Consider the following 19723-nt stretch of genomic DNA (forward strand, 5'->3'; position numbering starts at 1 on the left):
CAGGCACTGCTCATCACCAGGCCAATACCATCCCTACAGTGAAGCATGGTGGTGGCAGCATCATGCTGTGGGGATGTTTTTCAGCAGCAGGAACTGGCAGACTAGTCAGGACAGAAGGAAAAATGAATGCAGCAATATATAGAGTTATCCTGGATGAAAACCTGCTCCAGAGCGCTCTTGTCCTGCTGAAAAATGAACCTTCGCCCCAGCCTGAGGTCAACGACCCGAAGCACACAGCCAAGATCTCAAAAGATTGGCTTCAGAACCACTCTGTGAATGTCCTGGAGTGGCCCAGCCAGAGTCCAGACTTGAATCCGATCGAACATCTCTGGAGAGATCTGAAAATGGCTGTGCACAGACGTCTCCCATCCAACCTGATGGAGCTTGAGACTTATTGCAAAGAAGAATGGGCAAAACTGCCTAAAGATAGGTGTGCTAAACTTGTGGCATCATATTCAAAAAGACTTGAGGCTGTAATTGCTGCCAAAGGTGGATCAACAAAGTATTAAGCAAAGGCTGTGAATACTTATGTAAATGTGATTTTTTTTGTTTTCTATTTTTAATAAATTCAAAACATGTCAAAAAAACCTTTTTTCACATTGTCATAATGGAGTATTTTGTGTAGAATTTTGAGGTAAGAGATTAATTTAATACAGTTTGGAATGAGGCTGTAACATGACAAAATGTAGAAAAAGTGAAGCGCTGTGAATACTTTCCGGATGCACTGTACACATATGTGAATACTATCATACACTTTACATTATACATCCGTTATTGTCAGGGCATTGACTGGATTACAGCTAGACAGTTGTCATACATGTTTTGCCTATCATCCGAGCAGCTTGCCCAAAGACTAGGTCAGACTGTCATGTCCCCGAATTGCCCACGGGTTGGCACCAAATAGATGTAATGGTTTAGAGCAGGGGTCTCAAACTCAATTTACTTGGGGGGGCACTGGAGCTCGGGTCTAGGTGAGACTGGGCCGCATCAGGTTTTCCAAAAAAAAAACGCATTTATTAAAAACAAAAAAATTTGAAAAACTTCGCTTTGGTTCCAATTTTCTACAATAAAAGCTCTGATAAAACATTCCACTGTTCTCAAATATCTTACAAATGAGTGAGATATTCTCTTTTTATTTTTCTACACAAAATAAGATGAAAAATAAATAAATCAAGAATAAAGAAAATCAATCAGTAATAAATAAATAAATATAATAATAAAACGGCAAATAATAAAAACCACATATAGTTGGTGGGTAGACAAATTATTTTTTTCAGATTAAAATTAATAAAGCATTATTAGAGCACTGTAGACATGACAAAACACGACTATAGTCACATTTATACTCTTTTTATTTACAACATATTGCGCAACTGCAGGGTCTTGAGACACATGCTAACTCGCAAACTAAAGAGCTAGCGACCTAAACGGTAGCCTTCAAGTTATTTCCTTTAAACTTTTTTTTGTAATTTTTTTTTTTAAGAAGAACAGAAAAGAAGAAGAGAAAGGTGGGGGGGGGGGAGTAGAGGGAGAGACAAAAACAGCAGCAACAAGAAGTCCCATAACAACAACAGTGACAAGCAGAACAGTTAAATGTCAATGATGGCTAAGGGTCACAATGGAGATGATATCAGTGAAATGAAACAGTCCAACTTACCAGTAGCAATAGTAACAATGAGGACATGACCCATGATAGTAAACACAATTACAGCCATACAGTTACACTAATTAAAATCTCACTGCTTGACATCATTATTACTGTAATAATAGCATACTAATAGCATATAAACATCAGGGATAAGATGGTAGATAGTGTAGAGAAGCACCCATGTGCTGTGAGTGTCCATATGGAGGTGTGTTGTGTATGTGAATGCGAGTGTGTGAATGTGTAATTGTCACTGAGAATGACAAAAGGAGAGAGACTGCCTTCTACCACCCAGCAAACCCCGCCCCGCGCAGCCAGGTCAAGCCCCCACCGCCAGAGATCCTCCGGCCCCGTGGGTGTGGGCAAAGCCAGGGCCGACTCCCCAAGACCCGCCCCCGAAGCAACTCCCCGAAGAGACCAGCAAGAGGCCATGGAGGAGCAATCCCAACCGGCAACAGGGCGCCAGCAGGCCGGAGGAGAGCCGCACCCCCGAGACCAGGGGGAGACCATACCCCACTAGGGCAGAAGGGCATCGAAGGCCACACACCTGTGGGCACAGGGGCGCCCCCGCCAACCGGAAGGGAGCCCGCCCACGGCCGGAGGCGCCGCCCCGCCGCCCCCCACACACCCCCAGGAAGCAGAACCCGGCCCACCCCAGGTAACCCCAGGCCTGACCACCGACATAGGACCGCCCCGGCCAGGACAGGGGAGGCCCGGGCACACTGCCCCATGGAGGACCGGGCGGTTGAGATGGAACGCCCTGCGCCAGACCCCCACAGAGCCCCCCCCCCGTATATCTATATGGCCATACACACACACACACATACCCACATATATATATATATATATATATATATAGAATTATAATAAAACTAATCATTATTTATCTAAGTATTTAAAACAATAAATACATAAAATAATATCACGCGCACACCCCATCCACTCAATACGCACACACGCAAGCACACTCTGTGGACGTCCCCGGGTGGGGCGTCCGGGGCATCACAGGGCGGGGGACCCAGGGGTCCCAGACCCACAACCAGGCCCAGAGCCCAGGGAGGTACGGACCGCCAAGACATAGCACCCCCAGACTCCCCTCGACCATGGCATCGGGGCTACGGCAGTGTGGCAGACAAAGGAGCGGGCGAGGGGAGGAGGCCCGCACATGAGCAAGCGGAGGGGGCCAGCAGGCAAGTGGTGAGGCGCTCCACCGCGCCGGCCGACACCCACTGGGCAGCTCACCCCCGTGAGGGAGAGCCATAGCTCCAAGTCATGGGGAGGCCAAGCACCAGAGCCGAGGAGTTAAGACCAGTGCAAGGCCACCAACGGACCCCACCATCCACCGGGAGGGCCGTCCCCCCCTCCACCCCCAGAACCAGCAGCGCTCCACCCATGTACCGGAGAACCATCCCCGACGAGCCCTAAGGCAAGACTGGGGATGGGCAAAGACAGGGACAGCGATGCAGCAGAGCATAGGACCAGTGGCAGCAGACACCCAAACGCCCGGAAGAGCACCGCCCCCCCAGCAGGCCCCACTCCGAGGAGCATGCCCCCCATCCCCACACGCCACCCAGGCCCCGTCCCCATGAGCAGGATCAGGCCCCCTCCCAACACACAGCCCGGTCCCCGCAGCAGCCACCACAGCGCAACAACCCCAAGGCACCACCGTAGACTTCAGGCCACCAGCAGCGTGGACCCCACCGCCTGGAGGCCGGCGAACGCCCCCCCAAGGGCACGTTGGTGCCCGCGACCCAGGACAGACCCAGGGAGGTAGCGCCAACCATGACCCTAGGGAAAGCCCCGGCGTCGGCTGGTTCCAGCGGAACCCCCAGGGAGGCCAGGCAGACCAGACCAAAATATCCTGCAGCCCAGGGCACCCCGAGCGAGCCGCCAAGCCCCAGCAGCCAGCGGGCCAATCGCGGGGGTAGGCAGAAGGCTCTCCGGTCCAGCCCGCTACACCTGTGTGTGTGATGTTGGTATTGTGTAGATTGTGCAATTAAAAATAGGCCTGTCCCATCGGGCTGACCTATGTGTGTGGTGTATGTGTATGTGTGTGTTTGGAGGGAAGCTGAGCAATGGTGGGTCCCATGCCTGCCCAGATCCCCCCCAGAACTGAGTGTCTAAAGTGCGGTTAAAATTGAAGGGTGACCAAGCCAGAGGAATGCCGAGGACAAAAGGGCATCCGCAAGGAAACCCTTCGCCCTCGGCATAACCAGTTGCAGGACACCCCCCAAAGTCCTACATGTATGTGAGGTGGTACAGTGCAGCAGGGAGGACCGGGGCCCCACACACGCCCACCCCGCACTACCGACCAACCGAGCCGGGCAAGCCAGCCGCCCGGAGCAAGCCGTGGGCCACAGGACCAACCACGAGCCCCACCCAGCCCATCGTGGCAGCCAGTCCGGCCTGCCAGCTCCCCTCCGGAGGGCCCCACCAGAGATTGTGCCAGCTACGCCACCCCCGGACCACCAGGAGCCGCGGACAAACCACACGCCCCGAGGCAGCTCCTACAACCACCAGAACAGCAGGGACCGCGCTCCGGCAACACATCCGTCACCATGGCGGCCCAGGGAGTGACACCACAGAGACCGCAGGAGAACCGGGACCCGCATGGGGAAGAGCCCAACCCCGCCCCCCGGGCACGGGGCCAAGAAAGCCCCCCGCTAATTCCGGCCCGCGCCGCGCAGAGCACCACCCCAACCGCTACCCGTCCCGGTACCCACGCACCCACAGCCAGCCCCCCCACCCGCCCGCCCCACATCCACCACAACCCAGCCACCCCCCTACCGAAGGGAGAGAAGCAGGTAATGCCCCACCCCAGCACCGCACCTCCCCACCCAGAGCCCAAGCTGCACAAACGAGACCCCCCCTCCCGTATGAGCTTACCAGGTGCCCCACCCGGGAAACAGCCACAGCCAGAGTGGGACGATAGCACACGGTCCCCATAACTCACACATGCCTACCATACACAAAAATAAAAATTGAGAATAAAAAAAATAATAAATAAAAATAAAGTAAAGTAATTGATAATAATAATAATAATAGTAATCATAATAATAGTAATCATAATGTTCCTAGACTTCAGCTCAGCATTCAACACGATCATCCCCCAGGACCTGGTACGCAAGCTGGAGCCACTGGGCCTCAAGACCTCCCTGTGCAACTGGCTGCTTGACTTCCTCACAGATAGAACCCAGTATGTCAGAGTGGGCGACAACACATCCAGTGTCATCTCCCTGAACACCGGCTCACCCCAGGGATGTGTTCTGAGCCCCCTGTTGTTTACCCTAATGACCCATGACTGTCGCCCCAAGTACAGCAGCAACCATATCCTGAAGTACGCGGACGACACAACAGTTGTGGGCCTCATTCAGGACAACAACGAACTGGCTTACAGGGAGGAAGTGCGACACCTTGTGGATTGGTGCAAGGCGAACAACCTGATCCTGAACGTTGACAAAACAAAGGAGATCATCGTCGACTTCAGGAGATCCAGACCCAGCCACACTCCACTCAGCATCAACGACACAGCCGTAGAAGTTGTGAACACAACCAAGTACTTGGGGGTGCATATCACGGACAACCTCAGCTGGTCACTCCACACCTCCGCTCTGGCGAAGAAGGCACAGCAGCGACTGCACTTCCTGCGGCGGATGAGAAGAGCCTCCCTCTCCCCCCCTATCCTTACCACCTTCTACAGAGGGACTATCGAGAGCCTGCTGACCAACTGCATCTCCGTCTGGTCTGGGAGCTGCAAGGCCTCGGACTGGACGTTACTGCAGAGAGTGGTGAGGACAGCGGAGAAGATCATCGGGACCCAGCTCCCCCCCATTAGGGAAATAGCAAACAGTATCTAGAGCCCATCGGATCTGCTCTGACCCCACACACCCCCAGCATGGACTGTTCTCTCGCCTGGCATCGGGGAGAAGGCTCTGCAGCATCCGCTGTAGGACGACCAGGTTCAGAGACAGCTACTTCCCCCTGGCCATCAGACTGCTGAATGCCAAATAAGCCCCTCTATCTTACTTACATTATTATTATTTATTTTAATTATTTAAATTATTTGGGCAATTTACTGTTCACGCTGCACTTTACATTATGTTGTTCATATTTGGTGTCTATTTATTCTCCACATTATTATTATTGTTATTATTTATTTTACTTATCTTCTTTTGTGTCTGTTATTATATGGGAGCCAGGCAACAACATTTTGTTGGCAATTTCACTACTGTGTTTTTGTGCAATGACAATAAAGGAAGTCTATCTATCGATCTATCTATCTATCTATCTATCTATCTATCTATCTATCTATCTATCTATCTATCTATCTATCTATCTATCTATCTACGCACACAGGCCCCCCCCAGCAGCAGCAGGCGCCCACCACCCACCGGATGCGGCTCCCCGTCTACCCACCACCCCGAGGGACGGCCTGCACCACCCCCGGGACGACCACCACCACCCCACCCACGCCCCATCCCCAGATCCGGACAGCCCCCCACCAACCCTCACCAGAACCTCCAGGGGGTCAGCCCAGCAAGAAGGGACGGAGATACACGGCACCCACCCGCTCACCCCCCAGACGCCAGGGAAACCCGGCAACCAAGACCATGCCCCAAGCCAGAGGAACGAGACAAGGGTTTTTTTTTAAGCAATATATCAGGGTTATTCCAGATCGGAGTGTACTGGCAAGGAGTGAGCGAGGACCTAGTTATTTTTAAAAATTCCCACCAAGCTGTCAGAGTGGTTTTAATATTTATACTTTTAAAACAATCGTGTTTCCTAAGGATTTGACTTATGAAAGGTAAGTTAAAGATGGGGATTTCTTGGCTAAATGATTGTTTCCTTTAAACTTAAATAGCCAAAAACTTACCACTTCCACACGGATAGGAAGGATAACCATTAACAGTTATTTAACCATTAACGTGAACATTAATCAAACGTAATAATTTTTTCTGGGTACATGATACCATACAGCATCCATATCAAACTTGCGCGGGCCGCACTAACATTAAACTTTCATATCAAGGCAGGGGCCTCAAACTAGTGTCCTGCGGGCCACATTTGGCCCGCGGGCCGCGTGTTTGAGGCCACTGGTTTAGAGTTTTCATAGTCTTAACAGTTAACCTCCAATAGGGCTACGCCCTCTGGTGCGGTTGGGGCGTAAATGCACATATTCTGCTCCCCTATGCCAGTCCAGTTTGTACGTCCCCTTCATTGAAGGGGCTGGTCAAATGTCTGGCTCGTTCAGGTGGATGACTGTGATGGTGATGTCATCGCGGTATCTCCTGGCGAGGTCTGCCGGCAGACTCAGCATCTTTATGAGCCGGTTTGATGCCACTGCTCCGTAGCCATCATCGCCCAGAGCGTGACGGAGCAGATGAGTTGCAGCATTTTGGTCCTCCAACACCGACTGGACCCGCCCCTTCCTCTCCAGAAGAAGCCGCTGCAGATCGGCTAGCGTCATGCCGGCGGTGGGGGTTATGGGTCTCTGCTGCTGAAGACCTGAGCAGCATCAAAGACAGGAGGTTTCAGCAAAAAGAAAACACACCCACAATCCTTTGCTGCACACTGACCTTTGAGGTGTTGTCCAACCAGCTGGACCACCGTCTGCCGATGCATCAGCTCCCACAGTCCATCGCTTGCCAGCACCACAAATTTATCAGAGGGAGCGATGTGATGCTGTGTGACCTCTGGTTCTGCACTCAGGTAAGGCGGAGTCAAATAGTGCGCCGGTGGCGTTCGGGCCCCCTCGCCAACCACAGAAAGGACATCTGGACGTGTTTCATAAAGTCGACTCAGCGTTTCTGCGCTCCATTTGAAGCGGATGTCGCCAAAGGCCCTGAAAGGCAGCAGCAGACCCAGCAAGCGCTCGTGGCGGACCACTGTCCTCCGCTCCGACCACGGGTGTTCCCTCAGAATCCTTTGGACCTCATCCGGGTTCTGTGCGTTGTGGTCGTTTGTGAGACTAACAGCAGACCAGCGTCCGTCCGATTCCTGGACGCCAAGCACAGCCCGGCTGTCCCCCAGGTTGGCCACGTGGAGGACGCCTTTAGATACATGTGCGACGCAAGCCGTGCATCCAGACAGCGCCACACGAAGGGGACAAGACAGAGATGTGTCCCCCGAGAGAGACGGCCTTCTGAGGATGCAGAGACAAGGTTGTGACCTATAGGATTTTGAGTGATGGTGACGGCGGAGTAAGGACCTGTGAGAAGACATGGACATGTGCACCTGAGCCTCCACCGACAGGTCGTAGTCAAGGCGTCGGAAAGCGCTGACCAGCGCTGAACTCAATCTGCTGACATCCTGCAACCATTCATAGAAGGCTCCTCTATATGAGTTGGGGTGTGGTGGTCCAGACTGTGTGGCGCTTACCTCCTCGGCGTCATCCGGGTCCTCGTCGAGCCTCTCCTGCCAGTATGTGCGAAGACTATGGAAGGAAGTGGCTCCTCCATCTGGGCAGCGGTGGTCTCGGCAGTGTTTCAGCCACTCCAGCAATGGTGGCACAGCCCGCTCCTCCTCCACCGCCCGCTCCAGTTCCACCAGCGTCTTCAGCGGCAGCGTTGCCACGGTGATGTAATAGAAGAGCCTCTGGCTGACCGCCTGGGCGCAGGCGGGGCCCCCGTGGCCATCGAAAACACCAAACAGCACGCCCCCGCCATCCGACAGGAAGGTAGCGCTGCTTCGATAGTCCTCGCCGGGGTGATTAGATGACAACATGTTACTGTGGAAACTAAGGACACCGTGGGAGGCGGGGCCCCGGGGGAGGATGTGGCTGTACTCGTTGGCCTGGCAACACAAGACAAAACTGCCACAATGGAACATAAAATCATCCTTATGTCTCACCTTTAAGATTTGCTGGATCTGAGCAGAGTTCATGTGCCCCACTTTCTGCTGGGTCCCGGGCTTTCTTCCCCCGTTGCCTGCTGGGAAATGTAGTGTCAGGAGCTCAGGGGGCGGAGAGGACAGGAAGCGATGCAACCTGCAACACCGCCTGAAGGTTCTTCTTCTCAACATGGTGGCTGACTGATGCAGCAGCAAGAAGATAAACTATATGAAGAGAACATACACATTTGCGGACATTAAAACTGAAACTTCCTGTTTGTGGGCTCACCTGGTATGTTCACTGTTCACGGTGTCTTCCCGTTTTCTTTCATAGACACAGAATGGCTCACAGGTGTGACCTTTGTCAGCTTTCACAAGTTAATCAGTCTACCTGAAACCACCCACCAACATGTCACCTGCTCCTGGAAGGGGACTTTTGTTCGGCGTGGAGCCTCACCTTTGGACCTAGGAACCAGGAAGAACACCTTCGAGTCTTTTCATGTTTAAATACTAAAGTTTAGAAGTGAACTGCACTCTTTATACATTAAAATAATTAATTATTAGGCTATTGTTGTTACCGTTATAATAAATGTCAACGTGATTTTTACAAAAGCACCTGAATGCAGCAATGCTCGTGTTGGTGTGCGTGCCTGTCACTGTGGCCATGTGCAGATCGAATAGCGAAGAAAAAAAACAAACACCCGTTATACACTAAACAAAAACTAAGCACTTTGCCTTCGGGGTGCCTCCGCTTTGACTCTCCTGTCATTCATTCACTCATGGAGCAAATTAGCATGGAAGTGCGTTTCCGCCGCTGAAAAATAAGTTATCAATGTTAAGTCACAATTATGAGATACAAACTGCGCATGTGCCACAGGTGCCACCTTCTTCACTTGGCAAAAACGGCGTCACAATTGTGACACTATGTGCTATACTATGTGTTTTGTTAATGTTCAACGTTTGCTACATGTATAATGAATTGTCCACGGTTGTATTCTTGTTCAGTAGGATACCCGTCTTGCTTACTATTGTGTCGCCATTTTAGCCAAATGAAGGAGGCGGCACCTGTGGCACATGCACAGTTTGAATCTCACCCTTTGGAGCTTTTATCTCATAATTTTGACTTTTTATCTCGTAATTCTGACTTTCGTATCTCATAATTTCGATTTATCATTGGCGGAAACGGGCTTTAGAAATTCCGTCTTTTCTTTTGTTTTGGCTCGACTCACCAAAAAGAACCGACTCTTTCAGCTCGCAAGTGATTCCTCAGATTTTTTTGGTTTTCATTTATTACCAAATGACGTGTACTGTGTAAAATGAATGAATGTAAAAAATACATGAAATCAAACGTTTACTATTTAAATCCTCAATGAAAATATATTTTATAAAATACAAAAACAAAAAGCCAATGTGCAGTACACAGAAAAGGTCAAATCTCTGCATGCGAACGACACAACAAGAAAAAGCAGCAAGCAGGTAAGGGTAGTGTCTTCACTGAAGATTGACAGTAAAAAAAAAACAAGTGCCTCATCTTTGAGGGTCTGATCCTTTATGATGTCACAGAGTCTTACCTTTAATGTCTCTGATGAGCGGACGAGGGCTTCTGCTAAGTGCGTCCAGCGCCAGGGGTGGCCATGAGTAACACGGAGTGTTTCGGGTGCGGTCGCAGTGGCCACAGCGTCAAAAACTGTCCCAACACCAGCCGAGTTCGAGGAAAAGGTCGCAGCAGAGGCAAAGGTGACATCTACGTACGTGACCTCCTGTCCTGTCTTTGTACCGCCATTTGATGCTTCATTTTTTTTTCAGATGTCTGCTGCTATCGCTGCGGAGAACCAGGACACTTGGCCAGAGACTGTGAAAGGACAGAGGACGGTTAGGACACACACGTGGATTGTTATCCATCACATACACAGCACTAACTGTCTTGGGTATAATAAAGCAAGGTGTTGTGGGACAAATCAGATTAGAGCAAAATGTGCCAAATGTGGCCCGCAGGACACTAGTTTGAGGCCCCCGCCTTGATATGACAGTTTAATGTTAGTGCGGCCCGCGCAAGTTTGATATGGATGCTGTATGGTATCATGTACCCAGAAAAAATTATTACGTTTGATTAATGTTCATGTTAAAGGTTAAATAACTGTTAATAGTTATCCTCCCCATCCGTGTGGAAGTGGTAAGTTTTTGGCTATTTAAGTTGAAAGGAAATAACTTGAAGGCTACCGTTTAGGTCGCTAGCTCTCTAGTTTGCGAGTTAGCATGTGTCTCAAGACCCTGCAGTTGCGCAATATGTTGTAAATTAAAAAAGTATAAATGTGACTATAGTTGTTTTGTCATGTCTACAGGGCTCTAATAATGCTTTGTTACTTTTAATCTGAAAAAAATAATTTGTCTACCCACCAACTATATGTGGTTTCTTAAGTTTTTATTATTTGCCGTTGTATTATTATTATATTTATTTATTTATTATTGATTGATTGATTTTCTTTATTCTTAATTTGTTTATTTATTTTTCATCTTATTTTGTGAAGAAAGATAAAAAGTAAGATATTTGAGAACAGTGGAATGTTTTATCAGAGCTTTTCTTGTACAAAATCGGAACCAAAGCAAAGTTTTTTAAATTTTTTTGTTTTCAATAAATGCGTTTTTTTGTTTTTTTTTTAAAAAACCTGATGCGGCCCAGTCTCACCCAGACCCGAGCTCCAGTGCCCCCCAAGTAAATTGAGTTTGAGACCCCTGGATTAGAGTTTGCGCCTCCATGTCGTCCCTGCAGCCTGTTACAACTGCGGCAGGTGTGGTCACATCTCCAGAGACTGCAAGGAGCCCGAGGAGCGCGAGCAGCTGTGCTACAACTGCAGCGAGGCAGGTCACATGGCACGCGACTGTAGCCACGCTTATGAGCAGAAGTGCTACTCCTGCGGCGGCTTTGGACACATCCAGAAGCTGTGCGACAAGGTCAAATGCTACAGGTGGGGCGGCCGTCGGACCTTTTCTGTCCGTACAGCTGATCGTACATCCTGTGTGACTGCTGTGTGGGTTACAGATGGGGTGAGATCGGACACGTGGCCATGCACTGCAACACAACATCGGAGCGTAACTGCTCCAACTGTGACAAGTCGGGTCACCTGGCCAGTGAATGCACCGCTGAGGCCTCAGCTTAGTGGCTGCTTCCCATCATGGTTGAATGACACAATATTTTTTGAAAAAAATGAATATTTTTGTACTTTTCACTGACTGTAAAAATGTCATTTGGTTGTAAGTTTAAGATTCCAATAAAGGAGGAGGACTGTCTCTTTGTATTTGTACTTTGTATTTCCCCCTGGCCATCAGACTGCTGAATGCCAAATAAGCCCATCTACCTGCCCACACGCACAACCCATACTTTCAATTATTATTTATTCTAAATTATCATTTTTTTATTAAATAATATATTTAATTGTATCTATCTATCTCTCTCGCTCGCGCTCTATCTCTCTCTCTCGCTCTCTATCTGTCTCGCTCTCTCTCTGTCTCTCGCTCTCTATCTATCTAGCTATCTAGCTATCTCTATCTATCTATCCCTCTCTCGCTCTCTCGCTCTCTCACCCTCTCTGTCTCTCACCCTCTCTCTCTCTCTCTTTATCTCTCTCTCTCTCTCTCTCTCTCCATCTCTCTCTGTCTCTCTCTCGCTCTCTCTCTCTATCTAACTATCTATCTATTTATCTATCTCTCGCCCTTTCTCTCTCTCTATCTATCGATCGATCGATCGATCGATCGATCTATCTATCTATCTATCTATCTATCTATCTATCTATCTATCTATCTATCTATCTATCTATCTATCTATCTATCTATCTATCTATCTATCTATCTATCTATCTATCTATCTATCTATCTATCTATCTATCTATCTATCTATCTATCTATCTATCTATCTATCTATCTATCTATCTATCTATCTATCTATCTATCTATCTATCTATCTATCTATCTATCTATCTATCTATCTATCTATCTATCTATCTATCTATCTATCTATCTATCTATCTATCTATCTATCTATCTATCTATCTATCTATCTATCTATCTATCTATCTATCTATCTATCTATCTATCTATCTATCTATCTATCTATCTATCTATCTATCTATCTATCTATCTATCTATCTATCTATCTATCTATCTATCTATCTATCTATCTATCTATCTATCTATCTATCTATCTATCTATCTATCTATCTATCTATCTATCTATCTATCTATCTATCTATCTATCTATCTATCTATCTATCTATCTATCTATCTATCTATCTATCTATCTATCTATCTATCTATCTATCTATCTATCTATCTATCTATCTATCTATCTATCTATCTATCTATCTATCTATCTATCTATCTATCTATCATAATAATAATAATAATATTTATTGATAATAGTTATGTGTGTATAATAATGATACTACTGTTGATACTTAATATATAATAATAATTTATATATAATGATAATAATAAATATATACATGCATACCTACACACACACATATATAGCCATATACATACCTAAGGGGGAAGGCTCTGCAAGGGCAGCGGGGTATAACCACCCGTGCCCACACCAAGGGCAGGGCCAAAGCCTCCCATGCCCCCACCCCACGGTCCCACACAGTAGCCAAGCCAGAGCACCCAGGGCAAACCCGGCCCACCCCCAGGGGCGAGGGAGGCCGCGGAGGAACCAGCGCCACCGGACGCACACAGGCCCCCCCCAGCAGCAGCAGGCGCCCACCACCATCTATCTATCTATCCCTCTCTCTCTCTCTCTCTCTCTATCTATCTATCTATCGATCTATCGATCTATCGATCTATCGATCTGTCTATTCATATTATAACTTTCTGATTCACGTCTTGATTTTTACATTACAACGGAAAATACCTCTTGCATTATAGTTCCTTCCAGTAGGGAGCAGTCGTTTATTCTTCATGCGGCAAGTGAAACAGGAAAGGAGAAGTTGCTAGCACGGAAGTGTCGTCTTTGCTGTCGGCGGCGTGTTTATAACGCAGCACTGTATCTCAATATTTCTCTGGATTTTTGAGGTCTAAAAGTCCTTCACAGCGATGGTGAGCAGATGAAATTCTTCACATTCAATTTAAATCCATTCCGAACACAGCAAACCTGCGACTTAGCACTAACAACATATTTGTATACAGAGCTCATTATTCCTAGCTAGCTAACGAAGCTTTCAGTGGAAACAAGTGTTTATTACAATGCATCCGGCTAGCCAATGTTAGCAACAGTGGTTTGAAGGGGACCTATTATACTTTTATTATCATTTACTATTTTTTGTTAGACTGTTGTATTGTCGTGTTAAACGATGCGGTTTGTGAATTTGGAATAAAGTCATAATATTGCGAGAAGGTAAAAAAATAGGAAAATTTACATGGTTGGAGGGTTCAATTCCACCCTCGGCCATCTCTGTGAGGAGTTTGCATGTTCTCCCCGTGCATGCGTGGGCTTTCTCCGGGTACTCCGGTTTCCTCCCACATTCCAAAAACATGCTAGGTTAATTAGCAACTCCAAATTGTCCATAGGTATGAATGTGAGTGTGAATGGTTGTTTGTCTATATGTGCCCTGTGATTGGCTGGCCACCAGTCCAGGGTGTACCCCGCCTTTCGCCCGAAGACATCTGGGATAGGCTCCAGCACCCCCTCAACCCTCGTGAGGATAAGCAATAGAAAATGAATGAATGAATGAGTTCTCCTCCTATTTTGTGTGGAAGTGGTAACTTTTTGGCTTCTTATTTTGTCTTTCCCCACCCTCGGCCATCTCTGTGTGGAGTTTGCATGTTCTCCCCGTGCATGCGTGGGCTTTCTCGGGTACTCCGGTATTCCAAAAACATGCTAGGTTAATTGGCGACTCCAAATTGTCCATAGGTATGAATGTGAGTGTGAGTGGTTGTTTGTCTATATGTGCCCTGTGATTGGCTGGCCACCAGTCCAGGGTGTATAAGCGGTAGGAAAATGAATGACATGGTTGGAAAATAAAAAAAAACAGTGGTAATTTTATGAATATGTTTATGTAGGTTTATGAGTGAATAAAAAAGTTGTAACTGACTGAGAAAAGTCTCAATTTTATGACTCTAAATTGGTAATATTATGGGGGAAAATGTAATATTTTTATCTATATATCACAAAGCAGAAAGAGAAGTATTATTATTGAAATAAAGTGACAAAATGTCAAAGTGCAAAAGTTGCATTCTTTAATTTTTCACTACAGCAACCAAAACCCACAGCCTGTAATGCTTGCATACGTTATGCGCCATTACATCACATTAACATCTCTTGTGTGTTTCCACAGGCGCGAAATGCTGAAAAAGCCATGTGAGTGCTGAAAGCTGTGATTAATTTTAACACACACACACATCAGTCAAAGATGGTCAAGAGTGTGACAGGTTGATGTAACATGTAACGCCGTGTGTCGCCTCTGCCGCAGGACCGCCTTGGCCCGTTTCCGCCAGGCTCAGCTGGAGGAGGGAAAAGTCAAGGTCAGATGTGATGTTGTACTTTTATGTTTATTTCTTGTGGGGCTACAGGGTGGATGGTTGAAGACAAAAACATGTTTGCTAATCGCCTTTACTTGCAGGAGAGGAGACCCTTCCTGGCGTCTGAGTGCAGTGATCTTCCTAAGGCTGAAAAATGGAGGAGACAGGTTGGTTCTGTCAGTGCAAACACACCCTAACTTGTGTTGATGTGTGCTCATAATGTGTGTGTGTGTTTTCCAGATCATCAGTGAGATCTCCAAAAAAGTGTCTCAGATTCAAAATGGTGAGTCAAAACTCGGAAATTTCCCACCTCACCTGTGGAGACTTCCAATCTATGAATCATGTCTGTGATTTAAACAGGGCCTATTATAGGGTTGTGGGTAAGGTGGAACCTAGTATACCAGTTGTTGCGGGTGTGCTGGTACACCCTGGACTGGTGGCCAGCCAATCACAGGGCACATATAGACAAACAACCATTCACACTCACATTAATACCTATGGACAATTTGGAGTCGCTAATTAACAGAGCATGTTTTTTGGAATGTGTGAGAAAACCGGAGTACTCGGAGAAAACCCACGCACATGCAAACTCCACACAGAGATGGCTGAGGTTGGGGAAAGACAAAATAAGAAGCCAAAAAGTTACCACTTCCACACAAAATAGGAGGAGAACTCATTCATTCATTCATTTTCTATTGCTTATCCTCACGAGGGTTGCAGGGGTGCTGGAGCCTTATCCCAGCTGTCTTCGGGTGGCCAGCCAATCATATATAGACAAACAACCATTCACACTCACATTCATACCTATGGACAATTTGGAGTCGCCAATTAACCTAGCATGTTTTTTGGAATGTGGGAGGAAACCGGCGTACCCGGAGAAAACTCACGCATACACGGGGAGAACATGCAAACTCCACACAGAGATGGCCGAGGGTGAGAAAGGACAAAATAAGAAGCCAAAAAGTTACCACTTCCACACAAAATAGGAGGAGAACTCATTCATTCATTCATTTTCTATTGCTTATCCTCACGAGGGTTGCGGGGGTGCTGAAGCCTATTATTGATATCAACTTCACTCTTGGCACTTTTTTCCCCTATTTTTTCTTGTTTTATTTATGTCATGTCTAATAATATAGTATAGTATTAATGTATAACTTTATTCCTATAATAATTTTGACATTATAAAATGAGAATATGTCAATGAGAGTCATCAATAAGTCATAAGAATAAGTCAAAAAGTCAAAATTCTTCCATTTTTGCTGTTGCCATTTTTGGAAAATTAGGTTGGAGCAAAAGTTGTAATGTAGCATGAATAAAGTAATCATATTATACGGAGAAAGTTGAAATAGTTGGACAATAAAAAAAACATAACAGCAGAAATGGAAAAGACAGCTGTCAATGAGAAAAAAATGTTGCCATTTCATGAGAATAAACTCGTAATATGATGAGTAAAAATGTCATTTTAGTAGCACAGAGTTGAAATATGAAAGAAAAAAAATAGTTGGAATATTATGAGAGAAAAAAAATTAAAATACATTTGCAATACAGTTTTTGAAAGATAAGTTTGGTGGAAAAGTCAAATATTATGGGAATAAAGTAGGGATGGGCCGATCAGGTTTCTATGATCCCAATACCTATACTCGTCATCCATGAGTGAAATCATTCCTTAAGCAAAAAACAACAACAAGGAACTCTCCCAATGTCTTATTTTTTCTTATTATGTCTACTATATTGGGTAATAGGAGTGTAAAGATGACTATAGGGTTGTTATTTCAAGTCTGGAGGGCTCTCCTCCCAATCACGCCTCTCCAGGTCTCACTGTTGCCGCCAACATGAGCGTTGAAGTCCCCCAGTAGAACATGGGACTCCCTCGAGGGAGCACTCTCCGGTACTCCCTCAAGGGACTCCAAAAAGGGTGGGGATTCTGAACTGTTGTTTGGCGCATAAGCGCAAACAGTCAGGCCACGAGCCGGGGCCCAACAAGAATTGCCACCCCTGCCCGTTGCTTCTCACAAAGTCCATCCCGTCTCAAGAGGACTGGTTCCAGGTGAGTCCGACTATATCAACGTCGTGCACCAGCTCAGGTTCCTTCCCTATCAGAGAGGTGACATTCCATTTTGGAAGCCGGGGATCAGACCGCCAAGGTTCTCCGTCCTCCGGCCGCCACCCAACTCACCCTTTTGGCCACTCCCATGAGTGGTGAGCTCATTGGAGGGGGGACCCATGGAACCTATTCGGGCTTGCCGTTGTACCCCTCTTCCAGGTCTGCCTTCAGAAGGGGGCCCCGGTGACCCGCGTCTATAAAATTCAAACAAAAACCTATTTGACTCACTTCTTCAAAGTCACTGTTGAAACTGAGGGAATCGGGTGCAATGGGGCTCCAGCACTGCTGATGACGGCCGGCCAACCAGTCTGACGAATCAAACCACTTTTCTGGCTATCTGCCTTAGCGCTCCGACTAGTTTTCGTGGTATGTTTTGCAGGGGTCCAAAACTTGGATCACTCTCACAAAGACAGGAAGTCCCACACGGCAGACATGGTCACTATAGACCGGATGCCGCGGTGATTGGCGTCATAAAGCAAGCATCGCCGATACTGATCGGTGGCCGATCAATCGGAACACCCGTAGAATGAAGTCATAATACACCCCCAAGCTAGAAGAATACCACAATAATAATAATAATATTAAAGCAAACTGATATTGAGATCTGGTATTGGAATAATATCAGTATCAGATATCCAAATTCAGGTCTCAGGATCGGTGCGTTTTTATTTGAAACTGTCCTTTCTCTTTCAGCTGGTCTGGGTGAGTTCAAGATTCGGGATCTGAACGACGAGATCAACAAGCTTCTGAGAGAAAAAGGTCACTGGGAATTTCGGATTCGAGAGCTTGGAGGATCCGACTATGTTGTGAGTTGGCATCATAAGTGTACCGATGATCCACGATGTGAGCTGTTTTTGTGTGCGTCAGCGCTTTGGGCCCAGGATGTTGGACCACGAAGGGAGGGAGGTTCCCGGGAATCGCGGCTATAAATATTTCGGAGCAGCCAGGGATTTGCCAGGCGTCCGAGAGCTGTTTGAGAAGGACCGTATGTACTTTGGTTTGCTTCCGAATTCAAGATCACGTGCTGCGCTTGTTGTCGTCAATTCTCATCCACCGTATCGCTCTCAGCCGCTCCGGATCTCCGCAAGACCAGAGGGGAGCTGATGAAGGATGTGGATGCCGAGTATTACGGCTACAGAGACGAAGATGATGGCGTCCTGCTTCCTCTGGAAATGCAGTACGAGAAACAAGGTTGGTGTTTCTCTTCACCCCTGAAACTCCTGCCGTGTGGTTCAAGTCCAAAATGTATGTGTGCAGCTGTGACGGAAGCAGTGCAGAAGTGGAGAGCAGACTGTCACCTTCCAGGAGACAAACATCAAGAGGAAGAAGAGGAGAGCATCTACACTGTCCACAACGAAGAGGTGACCCAAGGTGACTCTTTTTTTTTTTGTTCCTGTGCGTCACATGTTTGTTTTTGTGTCCGTGCAGCCCGATGAGGATGGGTGGCAGGCAGAGGAGATGGACGAAGAGGAAGGTGGAGTCGCGTTCTTCGCACACGTGCCGGTCCCCTCGCAGAAAGAGGTCTCACACACACCTTTTTATTGTGAGATGCATCCACCTTGCCACAGCTCCAACCAAATGTTTGTGTCCGTTAGGTGGAGGAGGCGCTGGTGAGAAGAAAGAAGATGGAGCTGCTGCAGCGTTACGCCAGTGAGAGTCTACAAGCTCAGAGTCAGGAAGCACGAACTCTGCTGGGACTTTAAGTGTGTGTGTGTGTGTGTGTGTGTGTGTGTGTCTTGATGTTGTTTTCATCTTTTTCAATAAAAGCTTCTGAAAGCCAGGTAGGATCATATTAATTCAGGGGTCTCAAACTCAATTTACTTGGGGGCCACTGGAGCTAGGGTCTGGGCAAGGCTGGGCCGCATCAGGTTTTCCCCCAAAAAACCCAAAAAAACGCATTTATTAAAAACAGAAAAGTATACAAACTTTTTCAGTGCTTTGGTTCTGATTTTCTACAATAAAAGCTCTGAAGCACTGTTCTCAAATATCTTAATTTTTATTTTTCTACACAAAATAATATGAAAAAATAAATAAACAAATCAAGAATAAAGAAAATCAATCAGTAATAAATAAATATAATAATAATAATAAAAGGGCAAATAATAAAAACTTAAAAAAACACATATAGTTGGTGGGTAGACAAATTATTTTTTTCAGATTAAAATGAACAAAGCATTATTAGAGCCCTGTAGACATGACAAAACACGACTATAGTCACATTTATACTCTTTATTTACAACATATTGCGCAACTGCAGGGTCTTGAGACACATGCTAACTCGCAAACTAGAGAGCTAGCGACCTAAACGGTAGCCTTCAAGTTATTTCCTTTAAACTTAAACAGCCAAAAACTTACCACTTCCACACGGATAGGGAGGATAACTATTAACAGTTATTTAACCTTTAACATGAACATTAATCAAACGTAATATTTTTTTCTGGGTACATGATATCATACAGCATCCATATCAAACTTGCGCGGGCCGCACTAACATTAAACTTTCATATCAAGGCGGGGGCCTCAAACTAGTGTCCTGCGGGCCACATTTGGCCCGCGGGCCGCGTGTTTGAGACCCCTGATGTAATTGAAAGTGAATACAAGATGTGGAAAAGATGTGTTTAACAGGAAATTAC

General features: G+C 46.7%; 3 protein-coding genes across 9 annotated transcripts; 2 read left to right on the forward strand and 1 right to left on the reverse strand.

Moving 5' to 3' along the window:
- Positions 1-6257: 6257 nt before the first annotated feature.
- LOC131106492 (pyruvate dehydrogenase [acetyl-transferring]-phosphatase 1, mitochondrial-like) lies at positions 6258-13477 on the reverse strand. 7 transcript variants are annotated; one of them, XM_058055609.1, is made up of 8 exons: positions 13013-13086; positions 10045-10325; positions 8763-8938; positions 8495-8674; positions 8024-8437; positions 7854-7954; positions 7222-7787; positions 6258-7150 (listed from the first exon to the last, which is right to left on the reverse strand). In XM_058055609.1, exons 4-8 carry the CDS (start codon positions 8663-8665, stop codon positions 6876-6878), a joined length of 1527 nt encoding a protein of 508 aa, XP_057911592.1. In that variant the 5' UTR covers positions 8666-8674; positions 8763-8938; positions 10045-10325; positions 13013-13086; the 3' UTR covers positions 6258-6875. The 7 variants fall into 7 exon arrangements, with proteins under 7 accessions (XP_057911592.1, XP_057911590.1, XP_057911591.1 ...); XM_058055607.1 differs by having other exon boundaries at positions 7854-8437; XM_058055608.1 differs by having other exon boundaries at positions 8024-8674.
- cnbpb (CCHC-type zinc finger, nucleic acid binding protein b) lies at positions 9775-11751 on the forward strand. The gene is made up of 5 exons (XM_058055611.1): positions 9775-9949; positions 10037-10210; positions 10280-10345; positions 11244-11439; positions 11514-11751. The coding sequence occupies exons 2-5, from the start codon at positions 10108-10110 to the stop codon at positions 11629-11631; spliced, it is 483 nt and encodes a 160-aa protein (XP_057911594.1). The 5' UTR covers positions 9775-9949; positions 10037-10107; the 3' UTR covers positions 11632-11751.
- On the forward strand, positions 13426-18866 carry isy1 (ISY1 splicing factor homolog). The gene is made up of 11 exons (XM_058055610.1): positions 13426-13564; positions 14803-14825; positions 14938-14989; positions 15088-15153; positions 15227-15269; positions 17784-17896; positions 17958-18075; positions 18159-18281; positions 18348-18451; positions 18519-18611; positions 18686-18866. The coding sequence occupies exons 1-11, from the start codon at positions 13562-13564 to the stop codon at positions 18791-18793; spliced, it is 846 nt and encodes a 281-aa protein (XP_057911593.1). The 5' UTR covers positions 13426-13561; the 3' UTR covers positions 18794-18866.
- Positions 18867-19723: the final 857 nt, after the last annotated feature.

This window comes from Doryrhamphus excisus, chromosome 18 (genome assembly GCF_030265055.1).
Source record: "Doryrhamphus excisus isolate RoL2022-K1 chromosome 18, RoL_Dexc_1.0, whole genome shotgun sequence".
NCBI classification, from domain to species: Eukaryota; Metazoa; Chordata; class Actinopteri; order Syngnathiformes; family Syngnathidae; genus Doryrhamphus; species Doryrhamphus excisus.